A 21,436-nucleotide genomic window follows, 5' to 3' on the forward strand; every position below is an offset into this window, starting at 1 on the left:
ATAATGTTTTAGGGCCGTTTTGTCTCAAAATAATTGCTCCCAAAACGTTGTTGCTGTTACATTTTAGCTTGTTATAAATGATTGATCACATGTTGTCAATATATATTTTTAATGTATATACCTTAAGCATCACCTTGCACAAACATTAAACTTGAAATTAACAATTATTATTATCCTCTATGCCACCTAGGGACAGGCATTAAAATGATGGAGAGGGCCAATATTTTTCATCAGTCCTACTTGGGGGCCACATATAATGATTCACTTCTTAACCAGACTATACTAACCCAACAACAAAGGGTTTGATGCGGATAACAAAATAAAAAAAATAAAAAACATATACTGTGCAGTGAAAAGGTCTCTCTTGCATAAAAATTACCATTCAAAGACAGCACAAAACTGCTCAACAGCAAACCAACATTAAGTGCAAGAACTCATTTTGCACATAAAAAAAAATTCAACTCACTCAAAATTGTAATATTATTGAGGTTCTATTTATTTCAAATCTGGCCGAAATTATTAGGCCTACTCATATTTTAATATAGGACAATATGAGACTTGCGTAAGCACAACTAAGCCATGTCTGCCATCTAGTGGTGAATGGTGATATTACAACTTAAAACTGTAGTTGATGCATCACAGTTCAGCATCAACAAATTGTCATTATTCACTAAATTTTTGTCAGTTTTTTAAAAAATTTAAAATTTCCGTTTTTTTTTAGTTTATTTTCAACTTTTTTTGAAGAAGAAGAAGAAGAATTTTTGGGGGGTTTGTAAAAAAAAAGAAAAAAAAAAGAAATAATGTTGTTTTTTATTCATCATTTGTTTTACCTAAAAAGTTAAAATAAATGTATTCTAATATATATATTTTTTTACATAAAAACCGATTCAGTATAGTGAATATAACACAAAAGAATTATGACAAAACCATATTGCAGTGCATTTAATTAATTAATTTTGCAATGGTGTGCTGAACAATGTAAACGTCCTCGTTGCTTAGGTGCTCCTGCTGATCGACATCGAGTTGTCCTACATGAACACCAACCATGAAGACTTCATCGGCTTCGCCAAGTGAGTCATCGTCGTCTTTTCGAGCAAGGTGGCCTCTCTCTGCCGTCGCGCCCGCATGCTAATGTTGATGTGTCCTATGCAGTGCCCAGCAGAGGATCAGCCAGATGAACAAAAAGAAGGCGGCTGGGAATCAGGTGATAATGTCCACCTTGTCGTTTGCGTGTCGCTCCCGTCACTCTGGCGACAGCTTTGAAACCGTATTTATAAATTTGCCATTTTTAGTATCAGGATTTTGGCGACTTGATAATTAGTCTTCTGAAAAATGGTCGAGATCAAATTTACCATCAAATTCCCCTAAGTGCGTTTATCCACATTAATCACAAAAATGTAAACACTGAATAAAATTTCGTTTGAACGTCTGGAAGCATGCAAATAGGGAAAGCACACATCGTGGTAATATGTTCACGATTCTGCTTCTGCATGACTTGCATTCTGCTTTTGATGTCATCTTTCTCTATGCCTTTTATTCTTCTGCTCTTCTGAGCGCTCCAATTGTGTTGTGTTTTTCTTTCGTGTGATTTCCCCTTGTGTCTTGCCTTTCCTCTTCTATCTGCGGCTTGTGTGCTGCTTCAGGATGAGATCATGGTGAGTAGCCACTGTTGCACGCCTGAATGAATTTCTGTGAAAATGGATATACTGTGTGCCTTCTTGTAAATGTGGCGCAGTCTAGCATTGTGTGTGCGAAATACGTTGCCGATACCAATATTTGGGCTGGTGACTGTGGCGGAAAACCCTCGGCTGCTTCCTTGTCCCTTATTATTTGTATATGTGCATTATTTTACTCACTCGCGCATTTCTATTAAAGGATGATCAATACACTAAAACCTGCTTATATAGCGCATAAAGAAAAGCCCACCCCTCCTTGCTTCCCTTTTGTAAATACTGCCACCCAACTCTCCCCCACCCCGAACTGTGCTGTCAGTGTTTGACAGTCGTCATAGCAACCACCCAGGTTGGGGTGCTGGAGGGGCAAAGGTTAGACGTGCAGTAAACAAAGTGGTGATCTGTGCTTCCTGTTTACACGTGGATGTAGTTGGCCCTTAAAGACCCCCGACTGCTTCTGTTCTCCATCTTAGCTTGACTTTCTAAACCCCCCCCCCACCCACCCTACCCATCCCCCCCCCCCACCCACATTATGAGTGTTTACTACATGGGTAATCATTTGTCTTTTGGCCTCATTAAAAGTGGCCTTGTGTAAGTAACCATTTAGAAAGTGTTTGGTGGTCAGAAATGTGCATTTTTCAAAACCACAAGGCTGTTCCAGAGCGCTACAGGGCCTTCCATTTGTCTGGTTTTCAAAACAATTTTTCCCACAGGAAATATTGGCAACTGAAATCATTCATTTCAGCGTCATACTGTCGCCATCGTGAAACCATTATATTTGAGCATTTCTTGTCAAGCAAGTGTTTAAATGAGTTAACCACTGTTGATATGAAAACGTAAAAACAAAAACATTCTTGACTTTGTAAAGTGTTAGGAAATTCTCCTTCATTCTTAAATTTCACAATTGCCACACTAGGGTGAAGGGAAGTAAACCAACATAAAATGTAAATACTGTACAATAATTATGCTTTGATTGTCAAGTCTGCATATTATTTTTCTTCTTACACCTTTGCTGCTATTTCTCTCGGAGTAAGTGCAGCAAAAAAAAAAAAGTTGAATTAAATCTGTGATGTCTAACATTTGATGTCGGTGTGACAATTTCGGCCGTTTTTGTTGTTGAGACGAGCGATTCCACCGTGCAGTGAACGTGAAAATACGCAATTAATTAATGTCACCCAAAGTGGTTTGCAATTACATATAGATACCACACGGTGGCGGCAAAGCTCTTAAAAACAGAGAGGCTCATAAAGTATCGACACCCATGAACCCATGTCACATAAACATATGTCAACAATTAGTCAACACAAACAAGCCACCTTCATTTGAGACTCAAGAATAGAAATCTACACACATTAGTATAGTTTAGTGAATACATACAGTACATACTGTACTTCCGCCTGTGCATGAGGTGCATTCAAAGACCACCAACAAAACAGGACATCTCAGACGCAGACAGAAAAAAAATTTTTTTTTAGGAATACCGAACCGTGAATATGTCATTTACTTGGATCATTTTGGCTGTTTTCTTTCTATTTTTCTTATTTGTTTTTATGTTCATCATTTTTGCACTTAAAGAATGAAAGATACTGCATCTGACTGCATGGTCTGAAAAGGGCATTTGGACAAGTATCCTCCCCCCTTCCCCCTCCCGCTAATGCTTGCTGTCCCAGCAGCTCGCTATGACATGCAGGCTTTTGACCAACAATGCACACTGTATCTATAACAAATATTTGTATATATGCGTTTGGCCTCTTTCATAAAGAGCCCTCGTTGGCTTTGAGTTGTAACGTTCTCTCCACGTTCTCATCCAGCCGGAGAGAGGAGTTAGCGATCGGTTCAAGGTAAATGAAGTCGCACATCACGTACTGTGTGTTTGCAATAGAGGCAGATATTATTGTTGTGCCACACGGTGTATAGATGATACCCTTGAGGGCCAATTAATTAGCGACACAAAAAGTTCGATCGAAAGTGCTGCATTTACAATGATAATAATTCTCAGATTTGCGACATACACGGAACCATTTCTGGGCATTATTTTCTTGACAAAGGCAGAATTTTTGATTCATTTCTCGCTGATGTACCTCATGTTGCGGCCGGTGAGTGTAAGTGTGACGTCACCGCTTGTGTGTCGCCAATAATCCCGTTGCGTGTCCTGTCTGTCCGTTGCCCAGGTGATCCGAAAGGGATGGCTGACGATCAACAACATTGGCATCATGAAGGGCGGAGCCAAGGAGTACTGGTTTGTCCTCACCGCCGAGTCGCTGTCCTGGTACAAGGATGACGAGGTGACTTTTTTTTCACCCGCACACACACTTTATTATGTAAATAGTATTTGCAAAAAATAAAACATTCACATATGCACACAGAAAGCTTAATAAATATATGTATAATATAATATATTGTTTCTGAAATGTTTCTAAAAATGAGTGTCACATTCAGTCATACATGATTTTTGAATTTTTTCTTCAAGAGTACCTCCAGAGTAACATTTCAAGATATTGATGGGGAAACGGAGCATACATTGTAAAGTTTGATCAATAACTTTATTGGGAGAGCTGTTCATGTTGTACATGATTTGGCCACTTGGGGGCAGTGTGGTTCCCCGTGAGTCGTAGCCACGTTAGAGAGTAGAAGGAAAAAGTCACGATCAAGAAAAGTTGTTGGTTTTTTGCAGCGTAGGAAAAGCATATGCCGGTGCATAATGTTAAGATGCTTCTCTGTATACATTCCTGAAGCGTTTTGTATTAATTGACGTTCTTTTGAGTGATAAAAGTGCCGCGATCAGCGCGCTAATTAGCATTAGCGAGTCAGACTGGAGTAGATCTTGACGATTCTTTGCACATCTATAAATTGAAGCAGAAGTCATTGTCAATCAAATAATTTTGAATCAAAAATCGTTCCGAAAGGAAAATCGATTCTGAATCAAATCGGAGACCCAAAAATCGGAATCGAATCCAGTCGTGAGACAGGTAAGGATTCTCACCCCTAGTAGTTAGTCATAATCTGATTTGATATTCATATTTATTCCTGCGTTTGTGCTGTTCTTCAGTCACCGCAACAAATAAACTATACGTTTGCGTTAATTATGTAAAACAATATGGCAAATATTAAAGTATTGCCAAATTATATATTTTTTTAAAAAGTGTTAAATCCTTATTTTATTTATTTATTATTTTATTTATTTAATACTGTATTTATTTATTATTTTATTTTATTCAAAGCTGGGTCCATATTGTGCAAAATACACCATTTGCACTACTCATTATTACCCTCTATGGGACACATAGTGTATTGAACCGCACATTACAATAAATCCATAACATCTTTGTCATTTTATTGATCATTTTCACAATATTTTTGAGGAGTGCTACATAAATTTTGTATATATTTCAAAATAATACAATGCCTTTGTAATTATATAATATTTGTATGTCTACATCACCTGAAAAAAGATGAGATTGTATGTAGGTAGGTCGGTAGATACTTTATTCATCCCGTGAGGGAAATTAAATAAATGTGCAGTAGTTTTCACCCCAACCTGAGCCAAGAGGAACATTTCTGTTACATTAATTTCTTCCAGCAGTCAAACCTTTTTTTTTTTTTTTTCCACGTTGTGCTCCAAAAGTTCATTCCAGCTTCGCTCCGTGGCTTTTTTTTAGTCAAGTTCAGCGGTTTTCGAATACGTTTGAGCCAACGCATTTTGTTACTGGGCCGACTGGTCAAAGAAAGGTCCCATGATGCTTTGTGGAACTCTTCAGAGCTAGCCGCGCAGTCTCGCTGTCTCCTGGATGTAGCCGCAGCCGCTCATATGCTCATATGTGTGTGTTTGTGCGTGTGTGCGTGTGTGTGTGTGGGAGATGGAGAGAGAGAGACGAAAGAGTCAGGACCCCCCAACATGTCAGACGCCAAAAGCTGGCACCCACATGTGCATACCAGAGCCCCACTCCCCAACCCCAGCTCCTCTTGCCCTTCCCTGCTCCCAATTACACACACAGACACACACACACACACACACACACACACACACACACACACACACACACACACGTAATCTGCTTCTAATAAACATACTTCATTTCAAAGAGGCTGCACGGCGCAAGCGGGCTAGTTGGACAGGACGTGAGGTTGTGAGTTTCTGTCTTTTGTTAGCCGGTACCGTACACGTAACTAAGACCATGTGAAAGGTAATTGGGGGGGGGGGGGGGGGGGTGGGTTGATGCGGACACGATACCTTTTTTACCTTTTTTTTTTCCTCCACCTTGTACACATTATGCATTGAGCTCCCTCCATGTTGTGTATATTTATTTGAATGTGGAGGTGCAGAGAGACCTCAAGTCAACATGTGGCATTAGTGTCATAAAATAAACAAACAAAAAAAAAATCACTTAGCAATATTTAATTTTGTAGGCATGAGAACAATAATTTAAAAAGTCATTTACATTTGGAATCACGTAAAACATGAACGCATCGTTGCTGGCGTGGGAGAAAAGATGCAACACAACATGGTTTTGTGCAACTCACACACTTTTTTATTGGTTGGCCTCTTGTCATGGGGAAAACCCTCACTGTAGTCTGGCATGGCAGCACACACGAACCAAAACATCCTGGCACTGCATATTGGCTTGGATATTGTTATTACTCTGTGTGCGCGTGTGCGCGTGCGTGTGATTCAAAGCCTCCTGGTCCATATTACCACAGGACATGCCGATTCTTTGAATCGGACGTCTCAGTGTAGAGGGAGATGTGAGGAGAAGATGAAGAAAAGAATAAGATAGCTGGAAACAAAAAAGAAATGAGCATAAAAGAGCCACATGACTGTGATTTTATAGACTTCCAGCACGAGTGGTATTCATTTGTCCGCGTTAATACATTTGTTCACACTATCCCGCTGCGACGTAAATTGAGTGGAAAGCTCTATTGTCTTGATGTGAAAGGATGTTTTTTTGTCTTAGTAGCTGATGTTTTTTTGTTTTTGTTTTGGTAACACATGATACTAACTATCTGTTATAACGAGTTAAAACATCATTAGTAAATTAGTAATTAATGAATCATTAACGACTTGTTATTTGTTAACAGTTTGCTAAGGATTTATAATGATGCGTGTAGATAGTTAATATATCATTAATAAACTGTTAGGTAATGAGTTATAGTTAATGATTTATATCTATACCTATTAAATGAGTAATAGATCATAAACAATCTCTTATTGCATTACTAGTAATTTGTTGAGCATCAGTTCATAGTTGATATATGTTATCGGAACATTATTCTTAAGTTGCAACTTTTCTTCATTAACTGTTAGTAAATAACTCATTAACAGTTTACTAATGATCTATTAACTAGTTATAACTGATAGTTATAAGAAAGTCTTACCTTTTTTTTGCATACACAAGGAATTAATAGCAAAAAAATTGTTGACAGCAGCATGAAAATCCAAACCTCTAAAGTTTCACACTGCAGTTCCTCAAAAAGTGGATTTCCCTGTTCGTAGAAGTTACAATAAATAATAAGCCCTGCTGAATTATGTTGCTAACCAAAACAGCAGCACCTATTGGAGCACATCATCAGTTTCTCAGAGGAATTAGAGTGGAATGGGTTCCCTGCGCACTATTAAAGATCATCTTGGTTCATGTGTGATCGGGTGAGCTTTTCCCGTCCCTTACTTCAGACCTGTTGCCATGGGTGTCACAAAGTCCCCGGCAACTCAGCTCCGAGGATAACAGGGACACACAAACCCCTTCCCCTCAATAAGGTTAAATTAAATTAAATTAAATTAATTCAAAATGCAGTCTAAACCACAGGTGTCAAACTCAAGGCCCGGGGGCCAAATCCGGCTTGCCACACCATTTTATGTGGCCCGCGGAAGCAAATCATGTGTGTATGAATTTCCATGATTCTTGCCAAAATTTCAAATCGTCGTGTGTAATAAATAATCACACTGAAATTAACTAATGAAGGAATTATTATTATTATTATTTTTTTATTTTTTATTTTTATTTTTTAATTTTTTATTTAAGCTACCTTGGAACAGTAACTTGAACATTAATTGAACAAACTATTATCCTTGGATTGTGATTTCAAAACAAGTAATCAATTTGTTGTGTAACGATGCAATGTGACAATTAAACTAATTAAAATGTATTAGCTTTCATCGTCATTATGACCCTCCGAGGGAAGCTGGAACTACCGTAGCCCGTGACAAAAATGAGTTTGACACCCTTGGACTGTTAATGTGGTTTAAACTATTTTTTTTACATGTCTAAGTGTTCTCATACGTTGGAGCTGTAATATTTTCTTTTTTTTTTGTTAAGTGTCCTCATTCATTTGTGGGGGGGGAATTAAAGAATGTACTGGATTAGATTGGTTTTCTCCAAAACAGAGAGCTGTAAAAAATAAAAATAAAAAAAATTAAAAAAAGAGCTAATCTATCTCCCCAAAAAGCTATAATTTGTCGGTGGTTAGGCTTGGTATTTCGCAACATGTTATTTATTAGTTAAAAGAAAAACAATGCGTAAAAAATGTTAGTTGTTTATTAATTCATCGTGCGATTTTGTGTTATGAATTCCTACTCCATTTTGCTGCATGTCCCTTGACATCCCACTTTTCATCGCGTGGACATTTCTTTTTGCGGGGACATGCAAATGAGTGTCTTTCACCCTATCGGATTCCGTGTGTGTGCGTGTGTGTGTGTGCGTGTGTGAGACTGGGCTTCCCTGATAGTGCTGTAAAGCCGCCAAAAAGCCAGACTTACCAAGTGATCCCAGCAGTAAACATCTTAAGGGAGAGAGGGTGGGCTTACATCACACTCACGTGCCTTCTCTAAAGTGTGTGTGTGTGTGTGTGTGTGTGTGCGTGCGTGCGTGCGTGTGTGTGTGTGTGTGTGTGTGTGTGTGTGTGTGTGTGTGTGTGTGTGTGTGTGTGTGTGTGTGTGTGTGTGTGTGTGTGTGTGTGTGGGGGGGTGTGTGTGTGTGTGTGTGTGTGTGCGACCGCGCACCAGGGCTTTAAATGGAAACAGGCCTGCTGGTTTGTGGTTTTTGATGCTGCTCCCCGTGTTTGCATTGTTTTTGTGTCTTTGAGGGGGAACTCAAAACATTGTGTAAAGGCCAAATGACCCCCACCACACACACCGCGCCCTCTTTGGGGTATATACAGTGGAATCGAGTGCAACGTGACCTCACCTGCAAAAAAAATTTATCACAATGTATTTGTTTTCGGGATGAGGGGAGTTCGAGTAAAAATAAAAATAAAGTGAACAAGACAATGATAGAGTGTGCTCTCTGCACACAACGTGGTCATTTGAGGTGGAGATATAATTGCATGTGTTGGTCGCTTTGGGTTTGTCTATTTATATATTGCATGGATGAGACTTTCCTGGCTTCCGTCCTCACCTAAATTTAAATGTACTTCATGTTTTTTAACCCTTTTGGAATTATTTTTGAGAAAAAAAAAGATTAATATATGCAGCATGTGAAACTATATATATCATAATGACATCATTATAATGAGATAACAATAATTATGATGGGGGGGGGGGAGAAATCAAATAAAAAGTTTGTAATGACTTGGGGACTATACTGAGGATTTTAAAAGTTAAAAAACTAAATAAACAAATAAATAAATAAAATGTTTTGTAGCCATTTATTTGCGTTTTCAAGTATTTTACAAGTAACCCCCAAAAAATGGCAATCAGGGGTGTTTTAAAAAAAAATAATTGTATGAACATATTTTTTCTTATTTTAAAATAAAAGTCACCCAAACAAAAAACGTTACATTTCATATATATATATATATATATATATAGATAGTTCACATTTTAAAATTGGGGTTTCATACATTTTAAAAGTTTAGCAAACATTTATTTAGTATTTTAAAGTCTAATTCAAAAGTTATAAAAGTATAAACCTTCTTTCAAATAAGTCACAAAAGTTTGAAAATGTAGGATTTTTTTTTAAATTAAATAAATTTTATTAAAGTAATTAATTTATTCTAAAACATAATTATAACTGTAAACTTATGACGTGATGAAAATGTTAGACTCTCATGAGATGCTTTAAAAAAAATCAAATAACAGTTCTGAATGGAAAGCACCTTTATTTCAGTTTTTTTACAAGTTGAACATGTTATTTGATTGACATCACAAACATCAATACATTGTGTTTAGAAATTAACAGGACCATCTCTGGGTAGTTTCTTAAAGGATTTTGTGGTCGATTCAGAACTACTCAAATGGATTCGTCCTCTTCCTCAGTCGGACTGAAGATGGTTCTGAAGTGGTAATTCTGGTCCCGTGCTTCCCCGGGCCAGCCTAACCAATGTGCAGACTACTGTACAACCACTACTTCCTGAACAGGTAGTCTGAACACTGGGCGGGCGGGCCGGGCTTGAAGGATGCTGGATTGATTGATTTTGGTGATTTTTCCTTTAAAAAAAAAAAAAGTGGACCGCATGCTTTTACTCACCCGAGCCCATGAGGGGTACATTTGATGTGTGTGTGTGTGTGTGTGGGGGGGGGGGGGGTAGCTGCTGATTGACAGATTCTACGACGTTCCCTCCCCAGCATCCCGCTGTGAGGCGCATTCCATACATCTGTGCAGAGGAAACACGTTGAAAGCTCGTCTAAAGTTAGCAAGCAAGATTTCAACTCATGGTGATGGGTTTCCATCTCAAAATTCCGCTCTTCTTCATCGGAAAAGTGATTACCTGTAGTTGGAGTGTCTCTTCGTCGTATCTTCTTGTCCCATTTTTTTCTTGGCTCCTCATCTTCTGGTTAAAACCTGGAACAGAAAACTTTCCCCATTGTTTGCCTTTCCAAAGTCAAAAAAAAATAGAGAGAGAGAGAACGAGGGTCCACCTTGCTGGAGGCTTGACGTGGCAAAGGACTGACCACCAACAAGTTTCCCCTCCAGGAGACAGAAGGAGGAAAATGGGCAAGCGGGAGAGAGAGAGGAGATAGGGAGAGAGAAAGAGGAGGAGCTCCCCTTTCATTTTCCCCCATTCTCTGTCCCTTTCTACTTCCTTTGCACCCTCCCTCTGATTTGTCTTAACCACCCCCCCTACCCCTCCCTTTTTCATCCATCAACACCTCCCTCTCCGCCGTCGCCGGCTTCCAGGGAGAAAGTGGAAGTTCAAAGGTGAACAGGAAGTGAAGGCCGTTTGTTCTGTTGTAAACTTTCTCCATCATCTCCATCCAGTCTGCTCTATCTGTGCATGATCCATGATGATTTGCATGCTGAAGGGATGGAAGGAGGAGGTGTGGATGAGAGCGGAGGCCCGGGCAGGAATGTCTGCGTTTTGTTGGCAAGCGGGAGGAGGAGGAGGCGGCCTTGTAATAACTCCAGATGTGCGGCCCTGTGGTCTCCATCGCGCTCTCGCTCCCTCTGTTTTTGCTTCTAAAGCTGATTTCCTCTCGCTGTCAGGGCTGAATAAAGAAGCCTTTATGTAGACCCTCGCCGCACACATGTGCAAGGAGAAAGGGGGGGGGGGGGGTGACATACAGGGGGCTAAATCAGAACCAGAACAAATGAATGTGCACATACAGTACTGTGCAGAAGTCTTTTATTTGTTGTTTTACCATCGCGATAATCATCGCGTACAACTCGGCCCAGACGTGCTTTTGGAGGCCAGCGAAATGGATTTGAACTCTAACAATCACGAGTGAATGAAGGGCGGACTTTCTGCTTTAATTGAAGAGGCTTTACAAAAAAAATATGGCGTTGAGGAATTACAGACATTTTAGGACAAAATTCCAGTTTCCGAAACATTTGGGATCATCCGTTTACATGCGTGAGTGGACAGAGTTACTTCCACATACTTTTTCTAACCATAACTGCGGCACGCGGAAAACGCCATTATGTAAATGGGGGTCATTTGCGCGTTTCATTGTCTACAGTCAATAAAAGACGTATTCATGTCACTCACCACGCTAATAAAGTAGACAGTTCTGCGTCGGCATATTTTGCCATTTTTGTTTACCTCTGCTTGTGTACAGTATTTCACATCGACGCCTTCTTAAAATAATTGCCGTTATAAAGTTATTTTGTCAGATTTCTCTGAACCATTTCCATCATGAGGAGATGATTTAGAAAAAAAAATAAAATACTTAGGCAATTATTTTAAGAGGGTGAACATTTTCCCCGTTGAGACAGAAAAGAACATGAAAACACCACGCAGAATCACTGTATTCAACTTAAGTGAGTGGCAACGTAAGATGGCCGCCACCATGTTTGACACATGATGTGGTATGCTTTGAATCATGAGCTTTTCTTTCTTTTTCTTCCCGTCATTCTGATACAAGCTGAACATAATTTCATTTGTCCAAAGAATCTAATTATCTAAAAAAAAAATACACACAATTAAGGCATGGAAATTCAAATTTGCCTTTCACAAATACGCACCATCCAACTTTCATTCCAAACTGCAGACAGACGGGGGTAATCGGTGCTATGTTTCCAGGTGTGTGTGCGGCGTGTGCATGTGCAGAGGTGGTGGCCAAGTTCGTGTGTTTGTTTTAGCTTTGGTTTCTGAGCTCGGACCTGAGCTCCAAATCAAAGCAGGCACGCTCCCAGGAGAGGCCAGTCAGCAGTAGAGCCAGGGAAGGAGGGATGTGGAATGAGAAGCAGGAAGAGAGCGGGACGGCTAATGGCTGGACAGAATGTGCCGGGGGGGGGAAATTGAGGTTGAGTGATTTCAAGCTAAGAGCATGTACAAAAATAAAACTTGTGCTTCAACACCAACCAGATAGAGCGTAACTCTGATGTGTCACTGCGTCCACAAGTGGTGATTAGCGGCTGCGTGTAGATGCTTTGAGAGTTCACTTTATATATAAAATAGGGCTGAACGACGTCGACGACAACAATCCACAAAATTCAACAGCAACAAGTGTGGCGTAAACAAGTCAGTAAATCATAAATTGGATTATAATCATGCAAGCATGATCACTGCATGATATGTAAATCTATCTAGACACTATAGAAATAAATAAACAATTAAATGCGTTAATGAAATTAAATTACGGCTAACCAACCGAAATGAAGCAGAAGTTTTGTTTTTCATTCATTCATTCGTTCAAACTCAAGTAAATGTGGTTCCCAACAGTAGCAGGCACAGCATCCGATCAGCAGAATTGTCCTCGTTCTTGCTCCTGTCCAACTTTTGTTGCTAGGCAGAATTCATGGGTCAGTTGTAGCTGCCCCATCTGCCAGTGGGGTCGGGGGGGGCAACCATGCCATTGGGCGGTTAGAATATTAAAATCAAGACGACAGGAACCATTTAGACGGGCACAGGCTAAACACTAAACTAGCTAAAATGCTAAAAACTGCACATTGGAAATTATTTATCTCTGAAGTCTAAGTTGAGTTTCTAACTTCCAACTGGCAAATCGAAGGAAATGAAGGCACTAGCATTCACTAGCTTTCACACTTTATGTACCATATCCTACGAAATGATTGCGATATGAGAATGTCATGGGGCTTACAGTAAAACTGGGTGTCATGAGCATAGTAATCGTAATCATATATTGCAGTTTGGGGGGGGGGGGGAGTGTGGGTTTTGTCAGACCGATGAGTCACATAGCTATTTATTCAATATTTTTCCTTGTGTGAATTATGAAGCTGATCCAGAAAATTTTTGGGTGCTACAAAGTCTTCACGGAAACAAAGGCTGGCAGACTTGAATACATACAGAGCCAACGAGAACGGAGAGGAAACCACGTAATTCTATTCTACTCTTAATTATGTCTATTATGCGGGGGCTAAATTTACTTTGTTTCCTCTAAGTGCTCGTTCTGATTTTTGTAGTGCAAACGTTACATTTTGGCAGCTCACTTTACTGTGGAAAATTCTCTGAGAAGACAATTTGCTTTGCGTTCGAATGTGTGTGAAAGAAGGCGGTCGGGATTAGACAGAGACATCCGGAATACTGACGCTCTAAATAAAGACATTTTTACCATTTAGAAAACAAAATAGTGGAATTCCCCTATCCTGTTCTAAATCTGTTACCATACATATGCCAGTAGAGTAGTTGTAACCACGGCTGCGTTTGGTTTGCATATGTACACGTTTTAATCGCCGGGTTGGACTGACATCATGCTTTAACCTTGGGTATATATACATGTATATGTGCGCTAGCTGCTAGCTTACTGACTATATACAGTTTGTTTGTGATGATTTACGAATTAAGGGCACATTTATCATCCACGTGTGTCATTTTTGGACAAGCCCCAGCCCCCCCCCCCCCCCCCCCTTTTCCATACTTAAGTAGCCCCTAGGTTGCTGTGCTGACCTTCAGCAGAAGTAAACGCAGCACGAGCAATTAAGTGATTACCAATTAGCTGCTAACAGGAAGTCGTCACCTAGCTAGCTGCCAACCTGAATACGATGAATGAATGTATCATTGTAAGACAACTATATATATATATATATATATATATATATATATATATATATATATATATATATATATATATACATATATATATTGCATAAATTATCATTTTTTATATATTTTTTATTATTATTATTCCGTTTTTATATATTTTTGTATATTTCAATATATTTCTTGTTTTATTCATTTATTTATTTATGTATTATTTCATAGCAAATATTTACATTTCATTCAACATTCATGTTCTCTATCCACAACAAGCTTAGGGTTTCAAATTAGGGCTACGAACAAGTGTTAGGGTTCCAATTTTGTGTTTCAATTACCATAGGTTTACATTTTCAATTAAGGTAAATGTCCACAAGAGTAGCGGCAATCCAATTTTATGCTCTTTATTGACTATTAATACATTTAAGACCAAAAGCAAAACAGGCACTGCAGTTTCCGATGCAACTACAATGTCTTCTTCATTGGGCATTTTAGTTTCTGCTGCTTCCCTCTAAAAGAACAGAACTATTTTCATGGTGGACAAGCTCGATAAGGATTCTAATCGATCTAAACGGGCTCCCTCTCGTCCGCATCGCTATCAGATGCGACTCGATTATAAACGATGTGTTAGAACGCCTGCCACCCTTTGTCACTAAGATAGCGGCTGTGTATTTTTAACACGTTGCCCCCACCCCCCATAAGGCCCCGCGAAGTTCATCCCCGCTCGTATATCACTCGGTCTCACCGATTAAAAAAATCTTGCCGTGCGGCTTTCCTTTAAAAAAAAAAAAAAGAAGCCTAGATGACGACTGCACATAATGTTTTGGTGCTTCCTTGGTGATTGCGGCTTTTCAATTGAGTCACGTTAGATTCTTTTGCAGAAAAACCACAAGGCCTTTCTTTGAGTTTGCCGACATATCTGCTTGTCAAAAGCGTCAACTCGTCTCACACGGCCTCACAACGCGGGAGACTTGTGAAGCTGCGTTTCATTTGTACGGACAGGACTCAATATTGCAATGGCGGAGAAATGACGGGAGGGGGGTGAGGTGAAGAGGACGCTTGTGAAAATTGCCGCTGGCTGCCACCCAGGGCCCAGTCTTTGTGCTAATGACGGGTTCGAAGCAGTGTTATTGCTCCCAGATGCCGTGCGGCTTCTCCATCACTCCTTTGATGCAACGGCTCAAGTCACCAGCACTTCTATCACGCTCGCGTCCCCGTTCGACAACATGCCACAATCGAGCTCCTTTTAGGCTCGCTCCCATCAAACCATGCGGAATTGTGAAATGTGTTTTGGGCTGTGCGTTGCTAACCTTTCGATTGTTTTTTTTTTTTTTACGTTTATTGAAGTTCCTCTGCCGTTTCATAATGAGCTCGCTGTTACTCACCAAGCAAACAAAAGCATGGAAAGTACTTTGCACTCGTGCAAGAGTTCCAAACACCGCAGGCGGCATTTTTATTTATTTTTTACTGCTTGGTGTGTGACGGACCGCCTGAGTGTGACTCAAACCAGCGTCACTGATGCCGCCTTTCACGAGGAAGGGCTGACAAAAGCTCGCATCAAAACACTCCTACTCGCTTGTGGGTCCTTTTGGCGTATTTTACTGCATTGTTGTTGTCTAACAAAACCAAAAACAAAAAGCAGGAACTGATTAGTTTTACCTTAAAAATTAACAAAATATGTTGTGCACTATACATAATACAGGGTGAGAAAGAAGTTGAATGTCTTTTTTTTCCCATTTTTGGGGGGTAAAACATAAAAATACCGCAAAAACAACCCGAAGATACGCGGGGACCAAAGTGTTCCCAAGGAAGGCCCTGACAAGTGTAAAGTACTCAGCAAAGCCTCGTGGAACTTGATGGAGCATTTGCTAATCCGGAGACAGGAAGCCTTCAAGGTGGCTGAGATGATTGCCAGACGTGTCCACCCCTGAGTCCCATCAGTATCGTCTTTCGCCTCCTACTCGTGCTCCTCCCACCTCCGTAGCTCAGGTGTCTCCACCAAAGACGGAAGCCGACGACCGCAAATCGTCTCAAAGCTGCAAAGGTTGTCCAAAATGTGGCAATGGCTAGAAACCGTTGCCACATCAGTTTGAGGCGTGTGCGCCTCCAGATGGCCGTCTTAAAAGGAAGCGTGTCTAGAAATAAGCAGGGGGGGGGGGGGGTTTACGCTGTGACCTCAAAGCCCTCAAATACGAATCTTTCGTTGGTCTTAATTGCTTGAAGGTGGGATTTCGCCATGTCAAATGAGTCAGAGGAAAAGGATTTGTTCCTTTGTTAAACAAATACTGCTGCTGCTGAAACCTCTCAATTTGCTTCTGGCGTGCTCTCAAATCTGCATTCTTACTGTAGGCACACATTTGGTGCATGCACACAAGAGGTCATATACAGTATATTTCAGGAAATATAACTAGACATTTGCAATTTCAAAAGAAATTGCGGGTGAAGGCTGAAATGCTGGAATGTAAAAATATGGAAGCATGTGGAATGATTAACTCATTCACTGCCGTTGACGGCTATAGACGTCAAAAATTCATTTTAACTATTTCTATTAGTTTCTCATTTTTTGTGCACTTTTGTTAACAAGAGTATGAAAACCTAACATTTTTTATTGTACATTTAGAACAGATATACAATTTACCCCCAAAAAAGAGAATTTTTGTAATATGTTGAAATTGGAATGATGTAATTCGGGTAAATTATGTGCAAGGAGAAGCATGTCGAAAAAAGTGGGAGGAATAAAAAAATAGGCCTTCACAGAATTCTGCTTGATGCGCTGAAGCCTTCTATATGCTAATCCCTGCGTATCCTGGCTGTAGGAGCATATGGCAAAACACTCAATTCAAGGCTTCCCACACAATTTGTTTCTGAGAGGTTACACAAATATTAGTATATCTTTTGCCGCAACATGGCTCAACCTCAATCCAAAAGTCAAGTCAAGTCAAAATAGTGTTTTGGCCAGTTATGTCTCAAATGCAGGTTTATTTATTTTTATACATCAAATAAATAAAACGGTACATTATATTAATATGTTATTAATTGTCACACTATTGTAAAAAGAAGTTAACCAAAAATGTCAGTAAAAACAATTTCATGGGCACAACCCACCGTTTCGCCCAACTAATTCTACCTAGCAACAAGCATAAGCTTTCTCACAAATTTGGTTCAACAACATTTCTGCATATAAGATTTAGTCCATAGCTTCCTATGAGCGTTCTTTGTTCCAGTTTGACTTATTCATACTTGCATGCAAAGGGACTCCGTTCACCTCCCGTTGCACCGCTGCAGTCTGTGTTTAATGGCCACAAGAGAGGAAAATGTATGAATCATTCCCAGAGAGAGGGAGAAACCAGAGGAACAAGACAAAGCGAGAAATTCTGAAGTCTACAAATGATTTAAGTCAGCATTCTGCGGCCTGGGGCGACTGTTTTAAAAAAAAATAATACATCAAAATAACTTTTTTTATACAGACACCTGGTGGGTGCACTGATGCTGCTGTGTGTGTTTTACACACATTTAGGACTTGCAGCGGCTGCACAGGTCTTAAAAGCTTTCATGAAGGGCACACGCACGTTTCCTTGAAGACGCACACTAGTTTGGGCAGGGCAGGCTGTGGTTAGCTGGCCAGATGGCTTTAAGCTTAGTTACAGACTACCAACGTGTGTGTCTATGTGTGTTTATAGAAACTTGCTCAACCCAGACTTATTTTCAGACTTGCTCTCTGTTCATTTTATGATATTAACCGTTTAGACTCTGAGAGTGCATATGTATGCATGTGTATGTAACAGACGAAAAGAAAACTTTCATGTTCCCCGATTGGACGCACGAATTCCGTATGCTTAAGGACACGTTCTTCATCTCTCCCGCTTTTGTGTGTACAGTATGTGTTTCTCATTTGTCGCTCGCCTTCCTTTTACTCCCCTCCGCCGTAATCAAAACCACAGATCTGAGTGCACAACTTTCCCATCCGTCTCAGTTTTTTTCCCCCCCTGATTTTTTTACATGCTGTTAAATTTAATATGTAAGCTTTTACTCTAGACCCCCCCCCCCAATGGTTGCCCATTTTCTTTCACTGTATTATACAGTATTTTGACAATCAATCGTATATTAAATGCAAAAGATGTCATTTCATATAAAGAGCAAACTTATATACAGTAGTTTACATGAATAAAAATATTACCAAATTAACTCATTCATTGCCATTGACGACTATAGACGTCAAAAATTAATGTGAACTATTTCTATTAGTTAATCAATTTTTCATTTAATTTTATTTTTTATGAAAACATATATTTTTTATTGTACATTAATAACAGATATAAAATTATCGTGCGATTAATTACGATTAAACGGCCCTTATTTTTAATATATATATTTTTTTTAATTAGGCCCGTCAGGCGATTCATATTTTTTTAATTGTAATTAATCACATGACTTCACTAGTTAACTAACGATTAAGCACAAATTTTATATCTGTTCTAAGTTTACAATAAAAAAATTCTAGGTTTTCATACTGTTATTAGCAAAAGTGGATTTTTTTTTCAAACTAATAGAAATAGTTAAAATTAACTTTTTATGCTTATAGCCGTCAATGGCAGTGAATGAGTTAATGTGACATTAACATTTTTCCTATTGTGTCCAAGCATGTGTCTCTGTCTGTCTTCCCCTGCAGGAGAAGGAGAAGAAGTACATGCTGCAGGTGGACAACTTGAGGCTGCGGGATGTCGAGAAAGGTTTTATGTCCAGCAAGCACATTTTCGCCCTCTTCAACACAGAGCAAAGGTTCAGTTACATTTACTGTATATAATAATGTGTTTTTTTAAAAACTGATATTTTCAGAGTGATATATCTTAGTTATTGTATTCGATTTTTCCTCAAAAAGACTTGGAGATATTTTAACCGCACTGCTTTCAGAGTAGATATGGTATCTGTAAAGCTGAATTGTATGATTAATGAAGAAATTGCTACTAGTTGAGATTTAAAAAAAGAATATACTGTTGTGATTTTCGTAGGCTTAAAAAAAAAAAACTTTTGTCGTTATAGCTGATAATATATTAATGGACATACTGGAGAGATGTGAGGTTTGCCGTATAAATATATATATATATATATATAATCTAGATGAGTATGTGTAGTTTAACAATGTAAAATCAAACCAATTGATGATAACGGCGTCCCCCAAGACTCTGTATTTGGTCTTTAAGTATTCATACTGTGTATTTTTAATGATATCTGCTGTGTCTGCAAATTTTTTTTATTTTTTATTTTTTTGCTGATGACACAACTTTATATTGCTCTGGAGAAAATCTTAAGCAACTTCTATTAAAATACAGCTTTTTTTTCTTGAAAAAATAAATAAAATTAAAATAAATACATTTCATTAATTTTTCTTTAAAATAAAATATTTATTTACTTTTTCAAGTTTACTTTTTTAAAGACATGAAAAAATGTTTAACTAATAATACAATATGCAATACAGTGATGCTCTCCCATCTAAAAGTATTGTAAAAGTGAAACCAACACTTTTGCTGAAAAGATGACCAAAAGCATTATGACATCAAATAGTAGCATTGAATGTCTACATTAAGTTTCAGATAGTTTTTTATTTTCCTGTGTAGACATTTAAAGTCAGAGGTGTAGCCAACATGAAATCCATCCATGTACTATGGCCATGTGGTTTCAACTCTTAGACCTCATGAGATTGTGCGCTAATCAAGTGTCCAGTGTGTATACAATGCATATTTACACGTTGAACGTTGATGGATGTGAACGCTTACCATGTGTAAAACGCAGAAATGTGTACAAGGACTACCGGCAGCTGGAGTTGGCCTGCGAGAGTCAGGAAGACGTCGACGCATGGAAGGCATCCTTCCTACGAGCCGGCGTGTACCCTGAACGCGTCACGGTAACACACCTTCACACCACTTAGCATCTTAAGCACATGTGACGTTTGTATCATTTGTTTATTTGAAGTCTCTTTTGTCAATAGTGTTCTCGTTCTGTCTTTCATGTGACTTTTTTTTGTCTTCTTTCAATGTCTGTTTTCTTCATCGCTGTTTGACCTTGTAGGAAAAGGAAGGAAAGGTACGTGCTTCTGTTTTGACATCTTGATTTTTCACTATTTACCTGGGTATTGCCTGTGGAAGATAACGTTCATCCTCAAATGTTCTGTATTTAACTCAATTTTGCTGAAATTAACTCATTCACTCCCAGCCATTTTCACTGAAGCAACCCGCTTTGCTCCCGGCTGTTTTACTGGATTTTGACTGATTTTGCAAGGCTCACAGAATATTGTGTTCTATTGCTATAAAGACATGAAACCTACCAAAAGAAAGATGATGATCTTTCATCAGGAAAAAATAATTATTTGCAGCAATTTGCATTACAATATAGTTAAGTTTCATCATTATTCACAAATCTGTTTAAAACAGTGGGGAAAACAGCTTTTTGCAACATGGCCCTGGTTGATCTCTTATACTCTGCTGCCACCTGCTGGCCGTTTTTGTAATAACTACCATTGCTTCAACCGTTCTCTTCAGTTCAGAGGCTGCATCAAAGCCTTCTGTATGCTCTAGCATAAATAAATAAAAAACACATTAAAAACGTATAAATGTGTTTTGGGGACACTGGTAATATTTAAAATAGAACGTATTTATAGTTTTTGGGAGCAAATGAGCTAAAGGGGCGGCATGGCTCTGTGGTAGAGTGGTCGTCTCCCATCAGTGACATTGTGTATTCGATCTGATGAACATGTCGAAGTGTCCTTGAGCAAGACACTGAACCCCGATTTGCTCTACTAAGCCGTCCATTTACCATTACCATTTCAACTGAAGGGTCTCCCCCCCCCCCCCCCCCCCCCACTGTTTCTGTACAGAGCGACACAGGCGACGAAAACGGCTCTGACAATTTCATGAACAGCATGGACCCCCAGCTGGAGCGTCAAGTGGAGACCATCCGCAACCTGGTCGACTCCTACATGGCCATCGTCAACAAAACAGTCCGCGACCTGATGCCCAAGACCATCATGCACCTTATGATTAATAATGTGAGTTCTCCTTTCCGAGGGAATTGGGAGAACATTTATGGAGCAAACCGTAGCGTTCTGTTGTGCTATCCAGTGTAAAGAGTTCATAAACGCTGAGCTGCTGGCCCAGTTGTACTCGTGCGGCGACCAGAACACGCTGATGGAGGAGTCTCAGGAGCAGGCGCATCACCGCGACGAAATGCTGAGGATGTATCACGCCCTTAGTGAAGCACTCCACATCATCGGCGACATCAGCACGACCACCGTCACCACCGCCATGCCGCCGCCTGTGGACGACTCGTGGCTGCAAGTCCAGCGGAGTGGCTCCGGAGGAAGGTGAGTGTGAAATCCAGGTCTGGAAAGTACTTTGTTGTTC

At 39.5% G+C, this 21,436-nt stretch overlaps 1 protein-coding gene across 13 annotated transcripts in view; it reads left to right on the top strand.

The window, feature by feature from the left end:
* Window positions 1-21,436, top strand: part of dnm1a (dynamin 1a) — a 43,478-nt gene that overhangs the window by 17,260 nt on the left and 4,782 nt on the right. For 10 of the 13 annotated variants that reach the window (XR_015097184.1, XR_015097185.1, XM_086095822.1 and 7 more), the window contains exons 12-20: window positions 1,000-1,070; window positions 1,153-1,204; window positions 1,644-1,655; window positions 3,845-3,958; window positions 18,709-18,818; window positions 19,830-19,941; window positions 20,106-20,120; window positions 20,911-21,081; window positions 21,155-21,396. Coding sequence is in view for 11 of the 13 variants with exons in the window: in XM_086095822.1 (XP_085951948.1) it covers window positions 1,000-1,070; window positions 1,153-1,204; window positions 1,644-1,655; window positions 3,845-3,958; window positions 18,709-18,818; window positions 19,830-19,941; window positions 20,106-20,120; window positions 20,911-21,081; window positions 21,155-21,396 (899 nt within the window). In the remaining 2 variants the exon portion in view is untranslated. Of the gene's footprint in view, window positions 1-999; window positions 1,071-1,152; window positions 1,205-1,643; window positions 1,656-3,484; window positions 3,515-3,844; window positions 3,959-18,708; window positions 18,819-19,829; window positions 19,942-20,105; window positions 20,121-20,910; window positions 21,082-21,154; window positions 21,397-21,436 lie in introns of all 13 variants that reach the window. The other 3 variants (XM_086095829.1, XM_086095825.1, XM_086095828.1) reach the window with 2 other exon arrangements.

The sequence above is a fragment of the Leptonotus elevatus genome, chromosome 15 (genome assembly GCF_054856555.1).
Source record: "Leptonotus elevatus isolate MCC_2025b chromosome 15, RoL_Lele_1.0, whole genome shotgun sequence".
NCBI classification, from domain to species: domain Eukaryota; kingdom Metazoa; phylum Chordata; class Actinopteri; order Syngnathiformes; family Syngnathidae; genus Leptonotus; species Leptonotus elevatus.